The 23,691-nt window shown below is 40.4% G+C and overlaps 3 protein-coding genes across 8 annotated transcripts; 1 reads left to right on the top strand and 2 right to left on the bottom strand.

Annotated features, from left to right (window-relative positions):
* Nucleotides 1–285: 285 nt before the first annotated feature.
* LOC141428545 (uncharacterized) lies at nucleotides 286–2,977 on the bottom strand. Of its 5 annotated transcripts, none has more exons than XM_074088543.1 (5): nucleotides 2,792–2,976; nucleotides 1,221–1,964; nucleotides 1,063–1,146; nucleotides 465–614; nucleotides 286–379 (listed from the first exon to the last, which is right to left on the bottom strand). In XM_074088543.1, the coding sequence occupies exons 1-5, from the start codon at nucleotides 2,811–2,813 to the stop codon at nucleotides 369–371; spliced, it is 1,011 nt and encodes a 336-aa protein (XP_073944644.1). In that variant the 5' UTR covers nucleotides 2,814–2,976; the 3' UTR covers nucleotides 286–368. The 5 variants fall into 5 exon arrangements, with proteins under 5 accessions (XP_073944644.1, XP_073944646.1, XP_073944649.1 ...); XM_074088546.1 differs by lacking the exon at nucleotides 286–379 and adding an exon at nucleotides 942–997 and having other exon boundaries at nucleotides 513–600; nucleotides 2,792–2,977; XM_074088547.1 differs by lacking the exon at nucleotides 286–379 and adding an exon at nucleotides 942–997 and having other exon boundaries at nucleotides 528–614; nucleotides 2,792–2,977.
* A 1,090-nt stretch (nucleotides 2,978–4,067) lies between these two features.
* On the bottom strand, nucleotides 4,068–13,212 carry LOC141428900 (cilia- and flagella-associated protein 276). Its single transcript, XM_074088952.1, has 3 exons — nucleotides 12,776–13,212; nucleotides 12,454–12,622; nucleotides 4,068–5,268 (listed from the first exon to the last, which is right to left on the bottom strand). The coding sequence occupies exons 1-3, from the start codon at nucleotides 12,970–12,972 to the stop codon at nucleotides 5,128–5,130; spliced, it is 507 nt and encodes a 168-aa protein (XP_073945053.1). The 5' UTR covers nucleotides 12,973–13,212; the 3' UTR covers nucleotides 4,068–5,127.
* A 659-nt stretch (nucleotides 13,213–13,871) lies between these two features.
* Nucleotides 13,872–21,306, top strand: SC35 (SR family splicing factor SC35). 2 transcript variants are annotated; one of them, XR_012451480.1, is made up of 5 exons: nucleotides 13,872–14,234; nucleotides 14,317–14,457; nucleotides 16,529–16,711; nucleotides 19,618–19,678; nucleotides 20,588–21,306. XR_012451480.1 is itself a non-coding variant. In XM_074088953.1 (4 exons), the coding sequence occupies exons 1-3, from the start codon at nucleotides 14,053–14,055 to the stop codon at nucleotides 16,701–16,703; spliced, it is 498 nt and encodes a 165-aa protein (XP_073945054.1). In that variant the 5' UTR covers nucleotides 13,872–14,052; the 3' UTR covers nucleotides 16,704–16,711; nucleotides 19,618–21,306. The 2 variants fall into 2 exon arrangements, 1 of the variants encoding a protein (XP_073945054.1); XM_074088953.1 differs by having other exon boundaries at nucleotides 19,618–21,306.
* Nucleotides 21,307–23,691: the final 2,385 nt, after the last annotated feature.

Below are 23,691 nucleotides of genomic sequence, written 5' to 3'. Positions count from 1 at the left end.
TCTCCAATTAAAACCAAGTATTCAAGACAAAGTTTAATCAACAAATAATTTATCTGTCAACAAAGTCGTGGACATCAGACTTCAACATTTCATCGAGGTACCGCACGAGCTTCAACATAGGGTTCAAGACTTTCTTGTGGCAACAGCAGTGGCAGGGGCTGGCGCGCCCGTCGCTGTCGAGGTCCCGCGGCCAGAAGCTGCCCGAGGACCCGCTCGAATGTCTCCGCATTTCGCGCCACGGCTCACTACCTCTCCTGTACTTCCTCTCGTGCTGCACGTTCCCCACAGAATATTTGGAACAATGGCGCCAGAGATTATCCGAATAACAGTTCCCACCAGAACGCCTCGATACGAACTTTTTACGCACACTAGAATTTATCTGCAACAGATAAGGTAAAGTTTGAAAACAAAAATCATAGGAAGTACCAACGTTAGTTGAATTAGCATAGCCACTTTAATACTACCATCTGCTGTGATGATTTCCTGTTTTTTTTTAGATGCAAGACACTTTTTCCTTTTTGCATTTTTGTAGCTATTAGTGACGACACATTCATCACTTTCATCGGACTCAGTACATAATTTTATCGGCGAAACGTAGGGCTGCAAAATACGACCTAAAATTAAATGATTACGTTACGTAGGTACTTAATTAAATAATGAAATATTTAAATCTAGATAATAAGCAGCCTTACTCCAAGTAAGGGTTTATTATATTATTAATTTGTCAAGGAAGTACAGTCGCATTTAAGTATTTACCTTTTCTCTATATGCATTTTGATAATTTTATGCAAAAGTTCAACCAAACAAAGTGACAGCTACAATTGAGAAGTGTAACTGTTACTATATCTTTTCCCTCGACTCTCGAGACTTCAACAGCCTTGTTGGATTTAGTAAATCAACTCACAAAAAATATTTTGCTTCGCTATTGCCATAATACCAACCTATAGTTATATTAAATCCGCAGCAGCGAAAAGTATCCACAGAAAAGTGCCACAAACTGAAAAAAAATAACGAGTAAGGTTCCTTTATTTGAGGAGGGAAGTTACGGACAGACACACTTACACATGCGGTTGAAGCCGCGGCGCAGGATGTCGCAAGCCAGCACCGCGGTCATCAGCTGCGAGCTGTAGTCGTAGTAGCAGTTGCCTGCGAAGCACGCTACACGGTCAGGGGGCTGCTGGTCGATACGGAAATAAGCATAAATACTTATCGTGTCTTACCATGGTTGAGCTGTATTACTTGATAAGCAAATGACACCATGCGCGTCCACATCGTGAACATACTGTTGTCCAAGACTGAGGCACCCTTATCGAGAGCCTCCGCATTGCCACTCGATCGTTCTAAAGACTCCACGCTAAGCTCCTCTTCAGATGTCTTATCTCCATCTGACATCGCATATTTCTCGAGACACAACATATTTTCTTTTACGGTGTCGAGTTGCAGGTTGATATTCTCAGCGATGTTTCTCTGCACTGCCTCTAACTTGTCTGCGAGCGATTTCTTCGTGAACGTCGCAGTCTTTTCGGTAAAACTATTGACGCTTTGAGTGCAAGTCGTCTCGTTTCGGAGCCCATCTATACATGGAAAGTTCTCCATGTACGCTTTCTCCAACTCCGCGTCGGGCTCGCTCTCTTCGCAGTCGGATACCGGGTCAGCTGTTCGGAACTCATCGTGGAGCTCGCAGAAGGTTTCGTAGAAGTCTTCGATAGTGGTGGTACTGAGGTGGGTAGCGTCGTCGCGGCTCCTGGCACAGTCCGGGCGTTCGCGCAGGCCGGCGGGCGCGGGCTGGTAGAGGCGGCGCCGCGCGCGCCGCTCGGCTAGCTCCCGGTGCAGCAGCCGCTCCTGGTACGAACGGTTCTTCAGCTTCTCTGCTGCATCGAGCTGGTGTTTTTCTAGGGACTTGTACTGCTCGTACAAGTACCAGGACCGCATGCGATCTGATTTCTTGTCATTCGTTTGTAAATCTGTATGTTAACATTGTAACTATTGTTAGAGCTTGTATACCTAAGCACGGGTGATTTGCAGCATATTGCCTAAGGCAGTAGCAGGTGGAGCCGTATCCACCAGTGTCGGCAGCAACCGTCGACCGAAAACGACGTTTATCTAGTTGAACCGTGCTGAATTCTCTACTTTTACATTGTATTTTTCGGGCATAATGTAATGTTCCATGCAATAAAAACACTAGATTAACGTAAGTCGGTACGTTATAATTAATAAAAACATTTTTTTTAAACTACTTAGGTGACGATGACCTCGCTCCAGCGGCTCTGCAGGGCTACTACGAAACCCGAAACTCGTAGTTCGTATCGTACCGTCCCTCTCGCTCTCGTATTAAACAGTATAGAGTCAGAGGGACTGCACGACACGAACTTCGAGTTTCGTAGTAGCCCTGCTGATGTCGTATTCTTTGGTGGCTGGCAGCATGGTGCCACTCTATTTGCAGTCTAATAAATACCTACGTTCTAATATTGTTATTAGATTGTTATGAAAGTTCCCAATCCGCACTGGGCCCGCTTGGGAACTACGGCCCAAGCCCTCTCATTCCGAGAGGAGGCCTGTGCCCAGCAGTGGGACGTATATAGGCTGGGATGAAATACCTACGTATTCTAATATTGTTATTAGATTTCAAATACTTAGTGCACATGGCTACAACCTCAAGCGTCGCGATTGGTCGATATGCCACCTCTGCCATTGGCATAACATGTTGCCCAATATTTCAGAAGTCTACTTAGCCGCTTTTTGAAAACTACTTTGAAATAGGTATAACATGTCATAGATGTCAATACTTTACCGAGGAAATCCAGAAAATCCATCCAAAACTTTTAAACGTTAAATAAATATTTGAATTGGAAACCAAATAAGTATTACATCGTTTATTAATGTCCAATGTTCGATTATTTCTTTACCCTGTAATTAAGAAAAGGTGTTAGGCAATTTAATTTTTATTCTTCTGTCAGATTGATTATTCTAAATCATTATCTAAACGGCCTGATTTATGTCTGACTATTACCTAAGTATTAAGTAGCCAGTACCATCTCAGCGACCTAAAACCTTTTTTATTTATAAACTATTTTTTTTTCTGGCCGTAATTAAGTCGGTCGGTTGACCTAATACCGACCAACCGCAATCCCAGTTAAAATTCGGATGACGACTAATCTCATCTCAATGGCTTCACGCACTTTCCGCGGGATGAAAAACTTTTCTCTCGCAAGTACCTAGGTACAGACACCTTATCAAATCTGTTGTAATGCGTCAAATCCGAGTCCATTGAATACTAGGGTATCGGAGCACATACGTAGTATGAGGAAACAGGACGACAGGGGCTCTGCTGTGGCCGAGCATTCAATGGACTCGGATTTGACGCATTACATCAGATTTGATAAGCTGAGCGAGTGAGTCCGTTACAATATCATTTAGGACAAACGATACTTAATAGGAGCAACAATTTCGGACAATCAAAAATATGCGGAACGAAATGTATTGCCATACGTTATTAGGACAAAAAGACGTTACGCTACACAACGATCATCATCATCATCATCATCATAAATCATGTCAGCCGAAAGACGTCCACTGCTGGACATAGGCCTCCCCCAAGGCTCTCCACTCAGACCGGTCTTGTGCTTTCCGCATCCACCGCGATCCCGCGATCTTAACCAAGTCGTCGCTCCATCTTGTTGGAGGCCTACCGACAGCTCGTCTCCCGGTCCACGGACGCCATTCGAGAACCTTCTGGCCCCATCGGCCATCAGTCCTGCGAGCAATGTGCCCCGCCCACTGCCACTACACAACGATAGGACTAATAATTGTATGCCATCCCATATAGACCCAGCTGTAGGCTGTAGGTCCGCCGCTTGCACGCGTAGGCACATTTATGTAGATGCGGTCTGGGTCTTCAACAGCTAACTCAGGGTATAGTAGTGTCAAAATGTATGGAAAGTAACTGATAACGCGATCGTCTTCCATCCACGGGTACCTCTGTTATTTCGTTTTCTAGAACTTTTTACCGTACAACGACAAACCCTCTAAGCTAAATGGAACAAAAGAATAAGTACTAGATTTATGGTTATAAGTTTTATTGAGGAAAACAAAGTCAAAGTAATATATAGAATAAAATAAAATGTATAATTGACCGTAATTCTTCACACAGGACGATCACAACGTGGAAAACGAAATTATTCAAACTTTAAGGCAAACTAAATTTTAATTCCCCTAAACATAAGTAAATAACTACGTAGGTACCTAGATACCTACTGAGTATATTATCAAAGAACACTTACTATTCAAGCTTAATGAAATCAGACAAAAAACCCTTTTACTCGGTGATTATATAAATGCTTAACATTCTAATGGGACCTAGTTTTAACAGTCACTATCAATGTGCATATCACCTCCTTGTAATCGGCAACGACGGCAACAGCGAATGTGAAATATTAATGGCAAAATTTCAACGTAACGCAATTCGAAGGTAATGCAAATTCTGGTTAACTGTATGTAGGCCGCAGCCGTCATTTGACGCGAGTGAAAGGGACGGTGCGATACGAACTTCGATATGCGAGTTTCGTAGTAGCCCCTCTGGTGTAGAGCAAGAGGAGCGGTCGCTCTAGCGGGCAAGGGGCGCCATTTTGCAGATTCCAGTGCAAACTAAAATTTGGATGGCGCCTTTTGAGAACGCTAAAGGGGTGTAGGTATACAATCTCGCTCTACCTGATCAAAGACTAATAGGTAGTGCCGTGGCTGGGCGCACCACGTTATTAATTTAATGAGAACAAACAGTCAGGCAATTAGGACGTAGCTCGTTAGAATTCAATGAATTTTCGTTGACAACTTATAATTTAATGATTAATTACTGGGTCTGGGTACATATTTACCAAGCCCTTACGAGTTGTCATTATAGTAGTTTTAATGACCTCTAAATTAAAATGAAGCAACGTGTATATTTACTTAATGATCTGATATTAAGTTCCGAAAAGCAATTGACCTCGTCTTATCTGTAGGTACATGGATATTATATTTAGATTACACTAGGGGCAATGCTATTTGCGATTCCAACGTACGTTAGGTTAAGGGACTAGCATCTAGCATTCACAGGCTTCTGAGGCTTTCACCAGAATCATTGTGAAAAGTTTAGTAGAAGAAGATGGCGCCGCCTGCCGGCTTCCTGCTGAAGCCAGGGTTTGTCTGCGAGGAGTGCACGCCCGAGTTCATCAGCTGCACGCTAAACGGTGACTTGCGCTCCTTGATGCCGCCGCGCTTCATGGGATGACCCTAGGAATAAAACAAGTTTTACAGTAAGATTAATAATATGGTGGTACAGTCACCAGCATTAATATCTGCCACAGCGGAGCGTGCAAAAATATCTGCCACAGCGGAGCGTGCAAAAATATCTGACACGTCCTTCCGGCCCTAAAAATAGAGTCGTATCAGATATTTATGCACGCTTGTTGTGTTAAATATTGGTGCTGGTGACTGTAGGTGGTGTACTGCCGTTTCGGCAAAATATTTTTCGCCAAATTTCACTTCCCAAAAAACTTATCGCAGTAGTTTAATTTCCCAAACGAATCTTTAGCATATTAACATTTCGCATTTTATTCATTTGTCAAATTATCATTTGGTATAATTTTACATTGTCAATATTATTACAAACGTTTATTAAGCAAGCGTTTTCTTTTGGCTAATAAACCCCCCTTGCAAAAAAACGGGCACTTATGGTTTTTTTTTTTTTTTTTTTTATGGCTTTCACCCTTGCTTTTTTAGCAAGATGTATTTTGCCAATGTCGATGTAGAGACATTACACGCATGAGGAGACTGTTCGGTTTATATAATTTTGATGTCGGGGGAGGAACAGACAGGAAACCTAAAACAAATAACATTTGGTTATGGACGGTACACTGACAATAACAAGACGAAACGATTTTTTTTTTTTTTTTTAGCGGAGGGGAATGGCAGACTGTTAAGCATGCTAACATAAAAGGATAAAGTGAAGAGGAAGTATGAAATATATAATATTAAGCATGCTGCAGTTGCTACAATTTAATGTTGTGGCACTGTATAAATTTTATCAATATTTTTAAAAGAGGAGAATCTAGTATAGAAAGAAGTGTCAGAAAATTCATAGGGCGCGGAACATCCTTCGGCAATGCATCATACAGGAATAAGTATGTTTACCACAATTGAAAAAATGTGATCCAGGGTACCCTCATCAAGACCGCATTCGCATAGAGAGTTATCCCGTACTCTAATTTTTGATAAAAACACCGGAGTGCAGACATGACCTAGACGGAGTCGACAGATAGTAGAAGTGACCCATTTACTAGCAGAGCGGAAGTGATAAAACCAAGGTTTACGCGGAATTAATGGTTGAATGTTCCCGTAGTGTCGGCCTTTCTGGTGTCTGGAGAGGTTCCACATGTTCTGCCAGGAGACCCTTAAATCAGTTCGAGCGGACATCATTAGGTCCGATGGTAAGATAGTCTTATAATCCTGACCACCAATTGTGATGGCCTCTTTTGCCCACATGTCCGCTCTTTCATTTCCCACTATGCCACAATGGCCCGGAATCCATACAAGAGTAACTTCTAGTCCTTTTTTTTCACATCGGTTTAGAGCCTCTTTAATTTTCAAAATGATTGGGAGTTTAGTTTTCATTTTAAAATGATTTCCTACTATTGTTTGTAGACAGCTTTTAGCATCAGAAAAAATTAAGATTTTAGGAACGCTGTGTGATTCCGAGAATTTAATAGCCTCCAATATTGCGATGGATTCCCCAGTGAAAACAGATGACTGGGCTGGGCCTTTTTGAGTCAAAGCAATTTGGTATTTGGAATCCATACTGCTGAACCTACAAAGCCATTGGGATCTATTTTAGAGGCATCTTGTGAAGATGTGTAGCCAATCCTGCCATTTTTCTATTTTTTTATTAAATATGTTGTTGGCCGCTGGACTATCCTTGTCAATGCCAAAATCAAGGATAACTTTTGAGAATATATCAAAGACTCATAATCGGCCTCAAATATGGGGTTCATGTAGGTGGTATATAGCGGGGACGAGAGGTTTTTTAATTTGGAATACGACACAATGTATCTTGGCGTTTCCTTATGTGTCCAATATGTGTTTTCAGACACTTCCAGGGAGAGAGCCTCTAGTCGGGTATAAGAGGATGGTTGGATACGGAACATGCCCTAAAAAGGAAACGGTCTGCTAAGTACTGTCTGCGGAGGGAGAGAGGAGGATCTAAGCATTCTACCTGCATGGCATTTTGGGTGAGGATTTCATTGCTCCCAGAGCAATACGTAGACACTTAGCTTGTATCAGGTCCAATTTTTTAAGTGCATTTTTATTGCAGGGTTCCACTACGAGTGAAGCATAGTCGATCTGGCTACGGATTATTGCATTATATAACAGTTTTTGGCAATATGGGTGAGCGCCCCACCAGACTCCAGAAAGAGCCCGGAGAACATTAATGCCCCTTTCGCATTTTCCGGTTATGTGCTCCAAATGGGGTACACCAGTCATTTTGGAATCCAGAAAAACACCAAGGAATTTAACAGAGTCCTTGCAGGGAATAACCTCATACTCATAGTTAATATCTATGTTCGGGATGGATCTGTTACGCGAGAAAGTTACAGTACAGCTTTTGGATGGTGACAAGATAGCCCATGATCATCTAGCCAGACCTTTAGATATCTGAGTGCCTCATTTAATTTTGAAGAAGCCTCATCAAACGACTGTGTAACGGTGTATAAACGCTAAATCATCTGCATATTGGAGTATATTACAGAAGGGGGAGACAGATTGTTCAATATCATACGTATATAAATTATAAAGGAGGGGGAGAGTACTGAGCCTTGGGGAGTCCCTGCCATAGGGTAAGAGGAGTGTAGAAGCTATTGCCAGTTCGGATTTTAATTATTCTTCCCATAAACAACTTGCAGATAAAATGTACTATCCTCACAGGAATACTCAGCTGAAGCATTTTTGCTCTGAGCATAGGAAGAAGGACATTGTCATAGGCAGCAGAGACATCCAAGAAGCACCCTACAACATGGTGTTTTTGGAGAGGGCTAGTCTAATGTCTGAAGTCAGTATGCTTAGGTTGTCTATGGTACTTTTTCCCTTACGGAATCCAATTGTGTGTTGGCGAGTAAATTATTTTTTTCTACAAACCACTCCAACCTATTTTTAATTAAATGCTCCAATATTTTGCCTATTGTCGCGGAAAGGGCAATTGGGCGATAGGAGTTTGCTTCTTGTGGGTTTACCTGATTTGAAGGGGATTACAATTTGGGTCTTCCATGCCTCGGGGATTTCACCAGACACAAAAAACAGATTAAATAGATTTAGGAGGTGGTCTTTTGCAAAGCGACTTAGTTACGGATGAAGATATACGGTATGCCGTCTTCTCCTGGTGAACTGTTACGGAGGCCGTCAAGTGCTAACTCAAGTTTATAGAATGTGAAGGGGCTGTCGAGAGGGCCTAGCCGCTAGAGGGAGGAGATGGGTCTATGCAGGATTCCTCAGGAACTGATGGAGGGGCTAATTTATCTGCGAACTCTGCCAAACCAGGAAGGGGGATTTATGGGGGATGGTCGATCGGGATCGAAGACCTCTGAATTTTTTTATACTTTTCCATACCAGCGATGGGGGCGTTCTTGGATTGAGACTTTCACAAAATCCCTTCCATCCTTTCTTCTTCGCTTTTTTTAGGAGACGTTTAGTGCGAGCAGAGATTTTTTTGAAGTCAATCAAAAATCTTCAGAAAGACCGGAATCATTGTATTTACGTTCGGCGTTCTTTCTTCTTTTATCGCCGCCGTGCATTCCGCATCCCACCAAGGAGGGGAAGGGATCTTTGCTACTAGCCATTTTTTTCTTTGGGATGAATTATCTGCAGCTTCTATCAGAACGGGATTGAAGTAGTTTGTAGAGTTCAAGGTTTAGGTTGAGGTTGGAGTCGAGCTCTTTTAGCCTTTTTTCTACATAAAAAGAAGTTTGGCACATCTGCTTTATCCAATCTGTATTAAGGAGGGTTGGGGGGCGGGGGAAGGCTGAACAGAGGATGGTGTAAAAATGATAATAGGGAAATGATCACTTCCGTTGTGATTGTCTCAGTACCTGATAGGATAGAAGACATGATGAGAGGTTGGGAGGAGAGAGCAAGCAGACAAATCCAGAACTGAGTTGGGATTTTGTCCAGGGTATACCCGGTGAGTGGGAGAGCCGTCGTTAATAACTGAGACATTTATGTCATCAAATAGGTCCAAGAGGAAAGCGGAAAATGCGTCTGAGTGCGAAGAACCCCAAGACGTGTTGTGACTGTTGAAATCCCCTAGGATGAGGAGAGGGGGAGGGACCGAGAACAGGATGGTGAAAGATCGGGTATTAAATTTATATTAGGATGTGGATATAGATGGATACAAAGTTGATTCCCATGACATTAGCCGCAACTGCGTTAATGTCATGTGAATGAGGAGGAGTATTTGGAGAAAGAGTAATCTCTTCTGATCAACAACGCACAACCAGCACGACCATCACCGCGGTCCTCCCGGAGGCATGAGAATCCCGGGATCCTGAAGCGGGAGTCCGGTCTCAACCATGTCTCCGAGATGGCCGCTACAGAAATGGAGTGCTCGTTGACGATTCTGACCAAATCAGGTTTTTTTGGATAAGGCTACGGCAATTCCACTGAAGGAAATTGGCCTGGGGGGCCATTGGAGAAGGATAGCATCTCGGCAAGTGAAATCATTAGGGGCAACGTCGGCGTAAACAATCGCTCCATTTAGCGATTATATTTGTAGAAGTTGAATAACAGTCCATTAAGGTCATCATTGGGCGTCTCAACTGGCGTCCCGTGACGATAGGGCATAACCATTTGGAGTTGAGATTGTGGTCGAAACGATATTTTTATGGGCTTGTCGATCATATCCGAGACAGGGGGTTCTTGATCTAGCTTTACGGCTGACCGTCTTACGGTATGAAGTCGAGATGGGCGATTGGGGAGGGAAGGGAGGGGGACCAGAGGGGGTGATTGCCGAGGAGGACTAGGGTCTGGGTCAAACATAACCTTGCCACGTCCGCGTAAGGGCGGCGTACGGCAGGGAAGCGAGAGGAAGCTTCTTGATAAGAGATGCTGTGCTCTGACATTGCCAATTTGATGGACTTTTGTCTACAATATTCCGGGCAGCGTTGGTCTGTCGCGTAATGATGGCCTGAAACAGTAGGCAAGTCACTTGCTCAGGAGCGATGTTGCATCCTTCACCAGGTGTTTTTGTGCACACTTGAAACAGCGAGCATCGGAGCGGCACTGGGCCTGAATGTGGCCAAACCTCAGGCATTTTCGACATTGGATTGTTGGGAGAACGTATACTTCGACCTTCAGCGATGTAAGAAAGCAAAGACTTTCTCAGGAAGTTTTTGACCTTCGAAGGTCACCACAACAGTTGAGTTGGAACCAAGATGGAGGACCTCCCTCATTGGTTACTTTGCGTTGGAGGCGTCGGGCTTTGAGGATTTGCCATGTCCGTCTTTAAGGTCAGTCGCGTCAACAAATTCTTCCATCGACCAGTCGACTGGTACGCACGATCAAACCCATACGGGAAACATTGTATGTTGGGATGTGGGCTTTATATTATTTCTGGACAAACAGGGTTTTCTAAGATTATTAGCATCCACAGCGGTCATAAATTCTACCGAGACACGTTTCTGCCTACGGATTTATACCATCTTTTTTAATATTTTGAAATTATCTCTGAATAAAGCGAGGCCAACTTTTATAGGTTGAAGTGAGATGCCGAGTTGCTAGACTCTGCGTCTCGGGAGATGTGTACAATAAATGGGCCACTGTCATAAATGCCGTATTTGCGGGAGTCCTCGTCTAAGTCAGGTGTTTGTAAAGGTTGCTATAGATGCATTGTCGGCATCCGTTCCCTGCATCACCTTTTCCCTTTCGGTTCAGAAGATGCGGACGGCGATTGTTCCAAAAACTAAGGCTACGCTTCGTGAAATATTTTGCGTGTCCATCTCAATCGATTTCATGGAGCTACCGCCGCCCGATCCGGGGGCTCCTCGTTCCCCTCCATTACTTTGCCCTTGGCCAACCGGACAGATAGGTTATTGAGTTAGATCAATATTATGTACTTATTAAACCACCACCAGAGAGTTAATTAGGAAGAGTTATTTTAAAGGAAATATAACCTAAAAATTGAACAGACTCACTGCACGGCGCTTCTGTCAATCCCACCTATGGTTTTGTATTTTATGTGCATGAAAGCTTAAATTACTTTCTAAGCTTTAATGCCTAAAAATATGAAAAACCATATGTGCCCTATTTTTTTTGCAAGGGGGTTTATTATGTTCCAAAAAAAATGTTTGTTTAAAATGACACTTCGCACAGGAACCAACTACTACCAGAAAAGTAGGTTAGGTTAGGTTAGAACTGCGTCCCCCACAGGAACGAACTGCTATCAAAAAAGTAGGTTAGGTTAGGTTAGAACTGCGTCCCCCACAAAAATGAGCTGCTACCAGAAAAGTAGGTTATTATGCCATGCAATATTTTGGGAAGAGTGCTTTATGCCAAACGTTACATTTGACTAAATAATACTTGTACGTACGTAAGTAGTACTTGTAAACAATAATTTTCAGAAAAAAAATACTAACTGTAAAATTGCGATAAGTTGTTTTAGCAAATGTTTTTTTGCCAAATGATAATTTGAGTAAAATATTTTGGAATGTGATACTTTGTGAAGTTTTTTGCCCATACATTAGTAATCCGGTAGAAGGTACCTACTTAATAGGTAGAGAAACTTATGCAAACAGGCCTATAATCCGTAATGAGGGCTATCGCGTATGAATTCGCCACTAGAGGCGCTAGTGTAGCGTGAGGTGTCCGAATTGTCAAATCTCATAGTTTTTGGGTGAGCTACGCGGGTTTATTTATAATTAGGATATTTTTGTGAATATTTTGCAATATCTGAAATTAATTATGGCAAATAAGCGTTCCGGGGCAATGAATGTCTGTGTTTTGAGACAGTTTTGTCTTTCTGAAACTTTTGTCCTCCCTTTTTTCCGAACAAAACGGGGACTATGCAACACTGTGGCATGCTCTATATTTTTATGGTGCGGTTTTAAGGTGTATTAAATATGATTTTAATCTAAACTTTGTTTTCACGCCCGTAATAAAAGACTTTGAAAGCCATACTTAAAAACCTCACGCAACAGTGCGCCATCCAGTGAGACAAAAAACAATAGCCCTCATTGGAACTTAGTTTAGTGCCGTCTCGGTTTGGTAAATTCGGTAACATACAGATAATATGTAGTTCGAGTCCCGTGGAAGAACATAAGATAGTTATCCCTAGGAAAACGCGTTTGCGTTGATATTTTAATAAGTGGCTCCATCTTGTGGCGAATAGCTGAACTATTTAGAAAAAAAACCGTTCAATTCTAAAAACAAAATTACCATTGGAATTCGAGGAACCGGACATTTGTGGTACGCATTCCTAAGTCTCCGCCAGGTCTCGCAGCCGATAGTTTCCGGCTGAATATAGAGATCCTCTTTGTCGGCAAACTTCTCTGTTGATTGGTTGTAAGTTGATGTTAACACCAAGTCTAAACTGTCCTTCGGTAAGCTGTGGAAAGTCCGATGCATTCTTAGTCCCCCTGTTTTTTGTGTTTAGATATACTTAAACAGTCAATGACTACGGTAACCCTGTCTTTTTAATTTGTTAGCAAATTTTAGGTCTAAGTTAATGATCCAGAGTTATTACAATTTAAATACTTACAAAAACGGATGATAAAAGCTCAATTTTCTCACACTTGCTAGGGTATGATGGGAAAATAAACGAGATCCAACGGGAACCCCATGCTTTTCTTTTGTAGATAAAACTATTTCTTTTGTAAGCTCTCCTTCCTTACTTAAATTAGGAAGAAGCTTTTTGTTCCTCACTTCGGTAATTCCTTTTTTAGCCAGATCCGACATGGTTAACTTATACTGTAACAATTTATGACTACACCGAGATTACCCCAATTTAAAACGCATTGTCTAAATAATAGCGTAAACAAAATATTATCGTTCGTTGGCATGGTTGCAAGAAAGCAAACCTTTCTTACGGTTTTATATTGAACGCACCCGATATACAAAATCACCATGATAATTGCCATTTCCAATGAAACTAAATAGTTACATTAGTAACACAGTTACTTCCGTTTCCGTATTATAGTGTTGCTAATCAGAGGTAAAATCCTAAGTGTTAGTCATTTTTACCCTTACCTGGCAATGCTGAAACTATTAAATTGTTAATTTTAATTTATTTATAAACAAACAAATAATTATATGTAATAATTAACAGAAATAAATAAAAAGAACTAAAACTAACTTACTCTTCCTAAAAATCTATATTAACTAGAAATTCTATTAAATGTAGTTTCCTGACAATATGGCACACACTTGTCTTGCGTTTTATTATTTATTACTTTCCGCAAGAAAACACTAACTAGAAAATGCTTAATATTAACTACAGGACAGTAGACTTTAAATAATAAGCAATTATTAGAATGATTACAATATTACAAAAAATATTTCAGCGTTGCAAAATTTTCTGAACTTGAGCCCTGGTAACACTGCTAATCACTCAATCAAGCCTCATCGAAACTCGAAACGAAGCACACTGAGTGAGTGGCTACTATGAAACTCGCAAATCGAAGTTCGCATCGCACCGTTCCTTTCACTCGCGTATTAAATGACATAAGCGTCAGCGGGACGGCAACATTTACGACGATCGAGTTTTGCACTTCGTGGTATAGACAATAGAGGAGCAAGCAAAAGCAAGCGCAAGCGAACGAGGAACGACCGAGAAAGAAGACAACATAGCAAAGCAATATAGTTTGTTTGTGGAAATTGTGGAAGTGGAAGACAACGACGCCATTTTTATTGAGTCAGCGAACGCCGAACCTATCTTGTCGTGTGCATGCAAGGCGCCATTTTACTGAACGTAGTTTCGAATTATTAGCAGTGAATACTATCTAATTCTACTACAAGTGCAAGTAAAACTTATTCAAAATGAGTTACGGAAGACCACCGCCGCGTATTGACGGCATGGTATCGTTGAAAGTGGATAATCTTACATATCGAACAACCCCTGAAGATTTACGCCGCGTTTTCGAACGATGTGGTGAAGTAGGCGATATATATATTCCAAGAGATCGGTATACAAGAGAGAGCAGAGGATTCGCTTTCGTCAGGTATTATTTTGATTGTTAAACTTGCGTTACACTGCACCGGCAACCACGCTTGCATTTAACCTTGCTTTGGTTGTTTGCGCAGATTCTATGACCGACGCGACGCGGAAGAGGCTTTGGACTCCCTGGATGGACGTATGTTGGACGGCAGGGAACTGCGCGTGCAGATGGCGCGCTACGGTCGCCCTTCGTCACCGTACAGGAGTAGATACGACCGTCGCCGCAGGTACGTACCAATTTCTTCTCTTGGAAACTTACTACCATATCGGAGGGCTTGTTACCTACACATAGGTACTAAGTACTAATGTTTATGAAGTATTACTATTCTCATTTCTGCTCTTAGTACATGTAGTACAGTACACTATAATGAGAGCAAACTAACTGAATCACTGAAGTACTTCAAATATTCAATAACTCAATTGACCAACCAGCCAAGTCGCAACAGAATTACCCATACTTTTTTAGTGTACACTTAGTTAATAATTCCTTGAAGTTCAGTGAGTGTGAGATAGCAAAAAGAAAAAAAACTGATATTGGAACAGGAACAAACTACATACTGGTGTGGTAAAAAACCGAAGTAGTAGATATTTTAGTTTCACAATGGAAAAAATTAATAGTAGTTCTAATGCAGGTATGCATTAAGATGTGCAACTTTTGGTCTTGATGTAGTGGTGTTTTTAGATGAGTGAACACACTCTTTTTTCATTTCTGCAGTATAACATTGTAATCTTTCCTAGAAATAATACCATGCCTGAAATAACTGAATCTGTTATGACTGTCTGTAAAAACAATAATAAATCATGGTGCAATGAAATTGATTTAGTCCCAAAATTAGTGCTGTTTATTACTGGATAATGCTGGGTACTAGATAATGGTTATACGTTAGACATACATTTATAGCTAAATACTCATACCCCTCATGCCAGAACAAAAAAAAAGGACTGAATTCTAATTTTAATAAGCACAAATTATGCTGATTAAAAAAAAATACAAAAAGATAGCCTTAAATTTGACATGGATCTGTGTCTTAACCATACAATTTGTTATTAATCCAAGACTGGTGATTGAACTTGGGTGAGACTCAATGTTCAGTTAGGTTCTGGTTCAATGAACAGGTTGAACCTGTCAGGTTCTCAAGATGGTGATAATGCCCTCTTTTGGGTGTTACAAGCTCAGTGGAGCAGTGGCCATACAGTGTGTTATTTTTTATTTCCATTAACTTTAAAAGAACATTCAACAGGTCAATTTATGTATATGATTCCTTTTTGAAGTCCATAACTAGGAAGTGTTTTTAATTAATCGGTCATCTCCCAGGATAACAGGATCAAAGGAATCTGGGCACAAATTTGTGCCTCTGGGAGAGGACAGGTTAATACATATTTAACAAAAGTTTTAGTTTTTTTTTTGTAGTAAGTAAAGGGATCATTCAAGTATTAAGTAAGCAGAATTGTAGTCATTTTTAACCCTCCCCTCCCCCTTGTCAGTGAAAGTCAGGAAAACCCTACCCCCCTCCCCCCTATGCTTACATAAACATTGGTATATATTTTTTAAATCTATTCAGGTTTCTTTATTGTTATTCATGTCAATTTGTTGCAAGTAGGGTAGCCATATTTGCTTGAATTAAAAACTACATTTTTCAAAAAAAGAAAATATTGCTGACGTAAGAACCATCTAGACCCCCTGTCCCCATGTCATCAAAAATAAGCGAAGCAAAGAAGCCCCCACCCCCCTTTGGTGCTTACGTAATACTTGTATGACCCCCAAAGCTTTAGAAAAAAGAGGAATAAAGTTGAAAACCCATAAATTGATAAGTTTTGTGGTGTAAATGTTTTTCAAATAATTATTTTTGGAGCTTGTACCCAATTCTACCAAAATGTATGTAAACCCTTTAAGAAATGCTCTCTTTTCTTGACAAGTAATAGGGAGTCCAGAACTACTTAAATGCTGCCAAAATTAAAGTTTGGTTCGGGCCAGCGTAATGTCTTCCTGAGCTCTTGCGTTCTTTATAAAGGGTCAATTAACACTAAGAATAACAGTCAAATGTACTTTCTAAAGTACAAGTTTTTCATTGAATAAAGAATTTTGCATATAGCCCAACATTTCTGACGCTTGCGATCACAATCAAATGACAGTTTTGTATGCGAAATCTGTCTTTGATTGCCATCGCGAGTGTCAGAAACGTTAGGCAATATAGGTCATAAGTAGTATGTCTGTTAAAAAAAAGTTCGGGCTCAGGAGGTTAAATTATATTGTACATTATACATGTTTACTGATGCATCCCTTATTGTTTGTTTTAGCAACTCGCGTTCAGGATCGCGCTCTCGCCGCCGCTCCAGGTCGCGGTCGCGCTCCCGCAAGCGCTCGTACTCGCGTTCCCGCTCCCGCTCGCGCTCCCGCTCCCGCTCGGACTCCAAGAGCTCGCGTGGCCGCTCCCGCAGCCGCAGCCACTCTAGGTCCCGCTCCAGGCATTGAAGTGCTGAGTAAGTTATATACAATTTATCAGTAACTACAAGTTTTTTTTTTTTTTGTGTTTTTCCTGCATCATGGCGATCTGTTTAGCTCAACAATAAGCCACTACTCTGTCCGATATCTTGTATCTGTTTGTGTTCTATAGCTTGGTGAGACACTTCACACTTAAATTTGGTACTGTGTACTGGTATGTTAAAAATGGATCTAAATGGAGGGTTTTGGCTTGGAATCGTTCCAGTATCTCAATATTGTCAATTTGCTGTGAGTGCTCATTTGCGATCGGCGTCCTATTAACCAGTACATACTTCGCAGCTTTAAATCAAGCTGCTTCCACTTCGCCCATATGTGTTTTTTCCATGTCAGCCTTCGATCCAAGTGTATGCCCAGATACTTCATGTTCGTCTTGTGGAATTGCTTCATTGTTGATTGTAACTGGAGGACAAGTGTCTCTCCTAAGCGTAGTTGTAGTGTAGTAACTACAAGATCAACGTTTTGTTTCTTTCATTGGAATAATCAAAATGTTTAAAAAAGTGGTCAAGCATTTTATTTTATTAAGATGGGAGAAGAAAATTAGTGTTCTTGTCATAAACATTTCACACTGACATTTTTTTATTAGTGGTAATATCTATAATGAAATGATGTTATGAGCAGAGATCGGACAAATGTGCGTGAACTCGTTTCTCAATAATGTGGACCTATTAAAAGGGAATATTACTGCAACATTCTGCCATCAGAATTCTCGACTACAATTCTTGACCTGTTTCGACGTGCGCTCGAATCTTCGGACCCCTTTATATCCCAATTATCTTTAAAAAGCCGCGTAAGTAAGCGAAAGCGGTTACCTATCCGACAAAAGTTGCCCTTTTGAAACCAAACCGATGCACAGACTACATAACATTCAGAAATTGATCTCAGCCAACATTATCCTCAGTACAGACGAAGTCTATATTCATAGTGATGATGAATTAATGTTTGTGTGTAGATTGAGATCTCACACTTTACACATACAGATGCGTGATTTTTATAATAATATTTTTTTGAATATATAGTTAGTCATTCACGATGACGCGTGCCGTGGCTCTTATAACAATGTCATTAATGTCTAATTTTGTCAAAATCACGCGTCTTCGTGGATGGCCGTGGTGGCCCAGTGGTTTGACCTATCGCCTCTCAAACAGAGGGTCGTGGGTTCAAACCCCGGCTCGCACCTCTGAGTTTTTCGAAATTCATGTGCGGAATTACATTTGAAATTTACCACGAGCTTTGCGGTGAAGCAAAACATCGTGAGGAAACCTGCACAAAACCTGCGAAGAAATTCAATGGTGCGTGTGAAGTTCCCAATCCGCACTGGGCCCGCGTGGGAACTATGGCCCAAGCCCTCTTGTTCTGAGAGGAGGCCTGTGCCCAGCAGTGGGACGTATATAGGCTGGGATGATGATGATGATGATGAACTAGAAATTGATTTAGTACATTTTTATCACTTGCAACCATGTATGAAACTTGCTATAAACTTTCTATATTCAAAATTTTGCAATAATTATACCAAATATTTTTTTCTAAAAAAAATACCTACCAAATTCTTTGTACCTTTGCTCATTGATCAAAAATCTTCGTTTGCTAAACTTGTCAACATTTCACATCCCATCCCAGCGTATATACGTCCCTCTGCTGGGCACACGCCTCATCTCAGAACAACAAGGCTTGGGTCATAGTTCCCACGCGGGCCCAGTGCGGATTGGGAACTTCACACGCACCATTGAATTGCTTCGCAGGTTTTTCAGGTTGCCTTATTTTGTTTTACTTCACCGCAAAGCTCGTGGTAAATTTCAAATTAATTCCGCACATGAATTTCGAAAAACTCAAGAGCTGCGAGGCGGCGGGTTTTGAACTCACGACCGTCTGCTTGAAAGCAGGGCTTGTAACCGGTTACACATAAACCGGTATTTATATAGGTTACACCGGTTTCGTTATTTAGGTTACGTTCGAACAAAATGATTTGCGAACGTTGTTATTTAGGTTACGTTCGAACGAAATTATTTGGGAACGATATTTCGACACGCTCCCTAACCGGTTACTCGGTTGTTGGACACGGATACTACTACTAGTAACGACAGTTAATAGTCTATACCATGCATAGAAAAGCAAACAAATCGGGCAAAGCAAAGCGAGCGGTCGTTCTCCCAATTCTCCGCTCACACGGAGGGAGCGCTCTCTAACCTGTAAATGGATTTCGTTCCCTCATTGTGCTCCGAAATATTAACCGGTTAGAGCAATGTTCTTGCGAGCGTAACCTTTATTATGGGTTAGGCTCTCAAAGTACGGCTCTAAACGCTACGGAAAATTTACCGGTTAGAGCAATGTGCTTGCGAGCGTAACCTTTATTAGGTTAGTTTATTTGATCCCTAATAATTGACAACCCTATATCCATACAAATCGTAAGAAAACTTAGAAACGCTATAAATCTGAAATGTCACAAGATTAACGTCTAAAATTTTGAAGGTTTATGGGTATAAGTATTCTAAATATAATAAAAAGAATAGAAAACGCAACTATTGCAAGTTAAGTCAGAAAAATAAAAAGTGTAAAAACATCAAAATCTTTTAATGTTTTTTTTTTACTAATGGTAAATTGCTGTTTTGTATAAATGGTGTGAATCATGTTGCAGAAGCTAAGGAAAAAATCTGGGGCAATGTTGACACTTGACACTACTTTCGGAAATATAAAAATAATAATTATTTGTTAAGGTCATTGACCTGGCTTTAAAATAATTATCTAGACTATCTCTGTACCAAATTTCATCAAAATCGGTTCAGCGGCTTAGGCGTGAAAGCGTGACAGCCAGACAGAGTTACTTTCGCATTTATAATATTAGTATGGATTATATAATGTGTATTTATTTTACCGTTTTCTGTTACAGGTTGAGAGTACCGGTTTAGAGCTGAAGCTGTGCCTGCTATCGAGTGCACTCTTCGGCCAAGGTACTAACTCTCACTTACACTTAAGCCATCAATAGACCGAACTATGATCAACATAGTGGCAAAACTTTTAACGTAACAAATTATCTTTTAAGTTTCTTAACTTAGCTTAAACATATAAGGCTTAATGATTTTTGTCTGTTTTTTTTTTTTTTTTCATTTATTTTCTCACTGTATTATTGTGATAAGCTAATGAGCAGTCTTTTAAATATCAAAAAATATTCTTTTATTAATTTTTAATTACCTACATAACTTCCAATAAAAACAGTGTAGAAACAAATTATTCTCTTAGATTATTTTAACTCTGTCAAATTGAAACCCAAGCAAGGTACTTTAAAAAAATCCTTGGATGTTGTGGTTCTCAAAAAATCTACCTTAAGTAGAAGTTTAAGATGTTTTAAATATGTATTTAGAAATGTATAAAATAAATTGATCGATTTGTGTAATTAATCACCAATTAGGTGTGACCATAATGGTCCTTAGATGTATTTCAGGTTAAAGTTCAATTATCCAGGAGATCATGTTCAACCCATGGGCATTATGGGCAAAATTGGGACTAATTTGGGACACCATCATGATGTGTGGTAACAGAATTGTAACAAAAAAAGCCTGTACCATCTTTTTTTTTTTGTAAGGCTTACATTATGTATTTAAATATTGTTATTTTGCCTAAGTATTATGCCCCCATTGTAAATTAAAATTACTGTTAAACCATGTAACAACGATTTGGCATTGGCATGTGTTATTAAATTATCGCGCGCAAGGAATCAAATGACGATCGCATTAATAAAACAGCTCAAAGACACCATACCTACTATACATACTGGCATACTACTTCGGTTAATTATCATTGTCTAATATGATTGTATTAATTATATGCAACAATATTAATTCCTGTATTGGTATGCTCAGGGCGTGGAGAGCGCGGGGGGCGCGGGCGAGCGGGCCGGGGAGGGGGGGGTTTGCTGATTGCTGACAACTGCTGAATTGCTGTTGTTGCTGTTCATAAGTTATGAGTAAACTTTTATATTTATTGACCAAAAAACCCAGACACGCATTACGTAGGTACAAATAAAAGTTGGCGACATGCTATACCCTATCTTGTTGTTGTAAGAATCTTACTATAATAATCAGAATTTCAAGTGATTACCATTTACAGTCCAATATAATAATTACTTTTTTATTACTACATATGCGAATCACACCTTTCTGATCGAGTCTTATTAAAATCTAACACCACAAGTAACAAATGAGTAAAACATTTAGGTGCGGCGGCAGTTTGAGAGCGGACTAACGTATGCATTTGTTTGGCAGGCCGGTGCTGCCCGCTGGCCTGTTTGCTGTGGCAGTTTCCTGTGCTGATTGCTGTGATTTGCAGATACGCTCGTCTAGGTTTATTTCTCTAACAGGACATCTCCCACCCTGCCCGCCGAACCGAGAAAACAGTACATAACACCTTTTAGTACATAGCCAATTTATGAATAGTTTTACAGCTCACGAAATCTTACCTTTAGTTAAACTTTACTCAAGGTATCTGAAGTTCAAGAGAGAAGATCTACGTCGACAATGTGGGATACACCTGGATTTGGATTCTTTAGGTTAATTGTCATAAATAAATATAGTTACGTGAATACTTTGTTTTAATTATTAAGAGCGTCAGACACCTAACAAAAGAATACAACCGATACTACAGTATCAGTAGGACTGTAAAGATTTTAAATTTTATTCCATTCCTTGTTGTTGTTTTTTAGAAAAATATGGCGCTGTCCATTGGAGGACAATTTTGCCAGTGTCTAGTAGGTTTTGCCATTGTACGGTAAAAAAAATCTAGAAACCGAAATATGAGACGTAATGGTGGATGAACGATGACAACGCGAAATCCATCAAAAAACTCGTTACATTCCTTATTATCCTTACAAATAATATTAATGTGAAAGTATGTCTGTCCATTATCTCCACAAACAAACATTAAACCGAACCCGAAAAGGTAGAGGCGGTTTAGCGACCACATACATTGACTTAATTGAAATTGTCATTAATGTAATGACCAACCAACAAAAAGTTGGAAAACTCCGACTTCAAAGTTCAACATCTCAAAAACGGCTAAACCGATTTTAGTATCGATTACTATCGCTTTTGTTCAAAGCTATCGATAGTCTATCGCAACACTAGCGGTTTCTCTGAACAATAACAAAAAATGCCCAAAATGATGAGTAGTCAACAACGGATCATTGTAAAAAATGTTTATAAGAAACCCCTACGGTTGGACTGTAGAAAAGGGGGCACACTTAGATTTTTTTTACATAAATATACATTTATTTTTATAACTAAACAAACCAAAGTTTTACAAATAAAAAATACTCTGGAGATCGCCCACTTGGGGCATTGTTAAATGTTATCGAATAGAATACGTTAAAATAAGCGTATTTTACTTGAACAACTTTTCTCTGTAATCAAAAATGGCCGAGATAAAGGGAGTTAGCTTGATTCCAAAAACCAATCTTAATTTGATTGCTTAATCTGTCATCTCCCAGGATAACAGGATCAAAGGAATTTGGGCACAAATTTGTGCCTAATAACGATACCTCTTGTCCGGGTGAGCGGTTAGTTCCGATGGAGTGCCGAAAAGTTTCTCGATGAGGGCTACGGCATAGATGTCGCTAGTGTCGTTGCTTATGTGGCTAAATAAGAAACAACACAAGCTGAGATAGAGGTGCATAGGAGAAATTAGAGTGTATCGTTGTCCAGCGGTGGTGTAGCGGTATAGCACACTGCACGGAATGCCGAGGAACTGGGTTCGATTCCCAGCGCTGGTCTTATTTTTCTGGTTTTTCTGTGCATCTATATTTCAGTTTGTATTTTCGATATAGGTTTTACGGGATGACCGTAAAAGTAACAAAAAAGATTCCAAAAACCAATCGTAATACTTTATACAGTCGAGGCACAGTATATATGTAAGGTCGAGGGCATAAATCATGCATAGGTAATTGTGTTACCAAGACAACAATAGGACATTGTGTCTTAAGGGCGGTAAATAAGGAATTACGAACGAGAGTCTATTAGAAGCCCGAAGTCGAAGACTGAGGGCTTTAATGAGTCTATGTTCGTAATTCTAGTACCGCCCGTGCGACATACAATGTTTTTCATCACATTTGCAAGTAAAATTTTATATTTGTAAAAGAAAAAATATAACTTCCAAATATTGGCGATATCTTAGGCTGTGCTCTTGGCAGCGTCGCCCTCTACCTCCCCCTCCCCCGGCATGCGCCGCAACGTGCGTGTGCATGTGGTCGATGTAGTCCTGCAGCAGCGCGCGCCGCGCCATCAGTACGGGCACCGACTCATTTACCGACCTTGGGCTTCATGACAAGAAAATGTGTATGCGCAATGACTCATTTACCGACCACGGGTTTCATGACAAGCACATTAAGGTCGAGGGTTTTATTTGGGGGGTTGCAACCAAGGTAGCCTGCATGTTACGACACTGTTTACGAGCAAGTGTGTGAAAAAATATTGATACACCTTTATGCTACTAATCATGTTCGGTTAAGGTCGATGTGTAGGTATATTATTAAATTTGACGCTATGGCTGTATAGATGTTTATGCCCATGACTTTACATAAATTGCACCAGCTTGTAGATGTAATGGAATGTCAACTGGCTATTTAGGACATGGCATACCTGAACAGTAATGACACCATTGTAAAAACTAGCATGTCATGGCATTTGGTGAACAACTATGCTCAACTTAAGACCCATCCATCTTATGATAACTCCTAGAAGTTAAGAAAAATTCCCAATTCTAGTCTTCCTCGAACCACCAATAGCACAGATTATTTGTTACAGAATATTTAAATATGGGAGGTACATATAGAACTTTGGTAGCTCCCAATAGAAATCTAAAAAAAACCCTCTGGTGCACACTGGCCTCCTCTAAGAATGAAAATGTTAAGGCTATAGTTACCACTCTTGCGGATGATTACAGGTTTCCCCATGGCTTTTCCCTAGCCAAAAAC

The sequence above is a fragment of the Choristoneura fumiferana genome, chromosome 6 (assembly GCF_025370935.1).
Source record: "Choristoneura fumiferana chromosome 6, NRCan_CFum_1, whole genome shotgun sequence".
In the NCBI taxonomy this organism is placed as follows: Eukaryota; Metazoa; Arthropoda; class Insecta; order Lepidoptera; family Tortricidae; genus Choristoneura; species Choristoneura fumiferana.
This window is presented reverse-complemented; position numbering and strand designations above follow the sequence as displayed.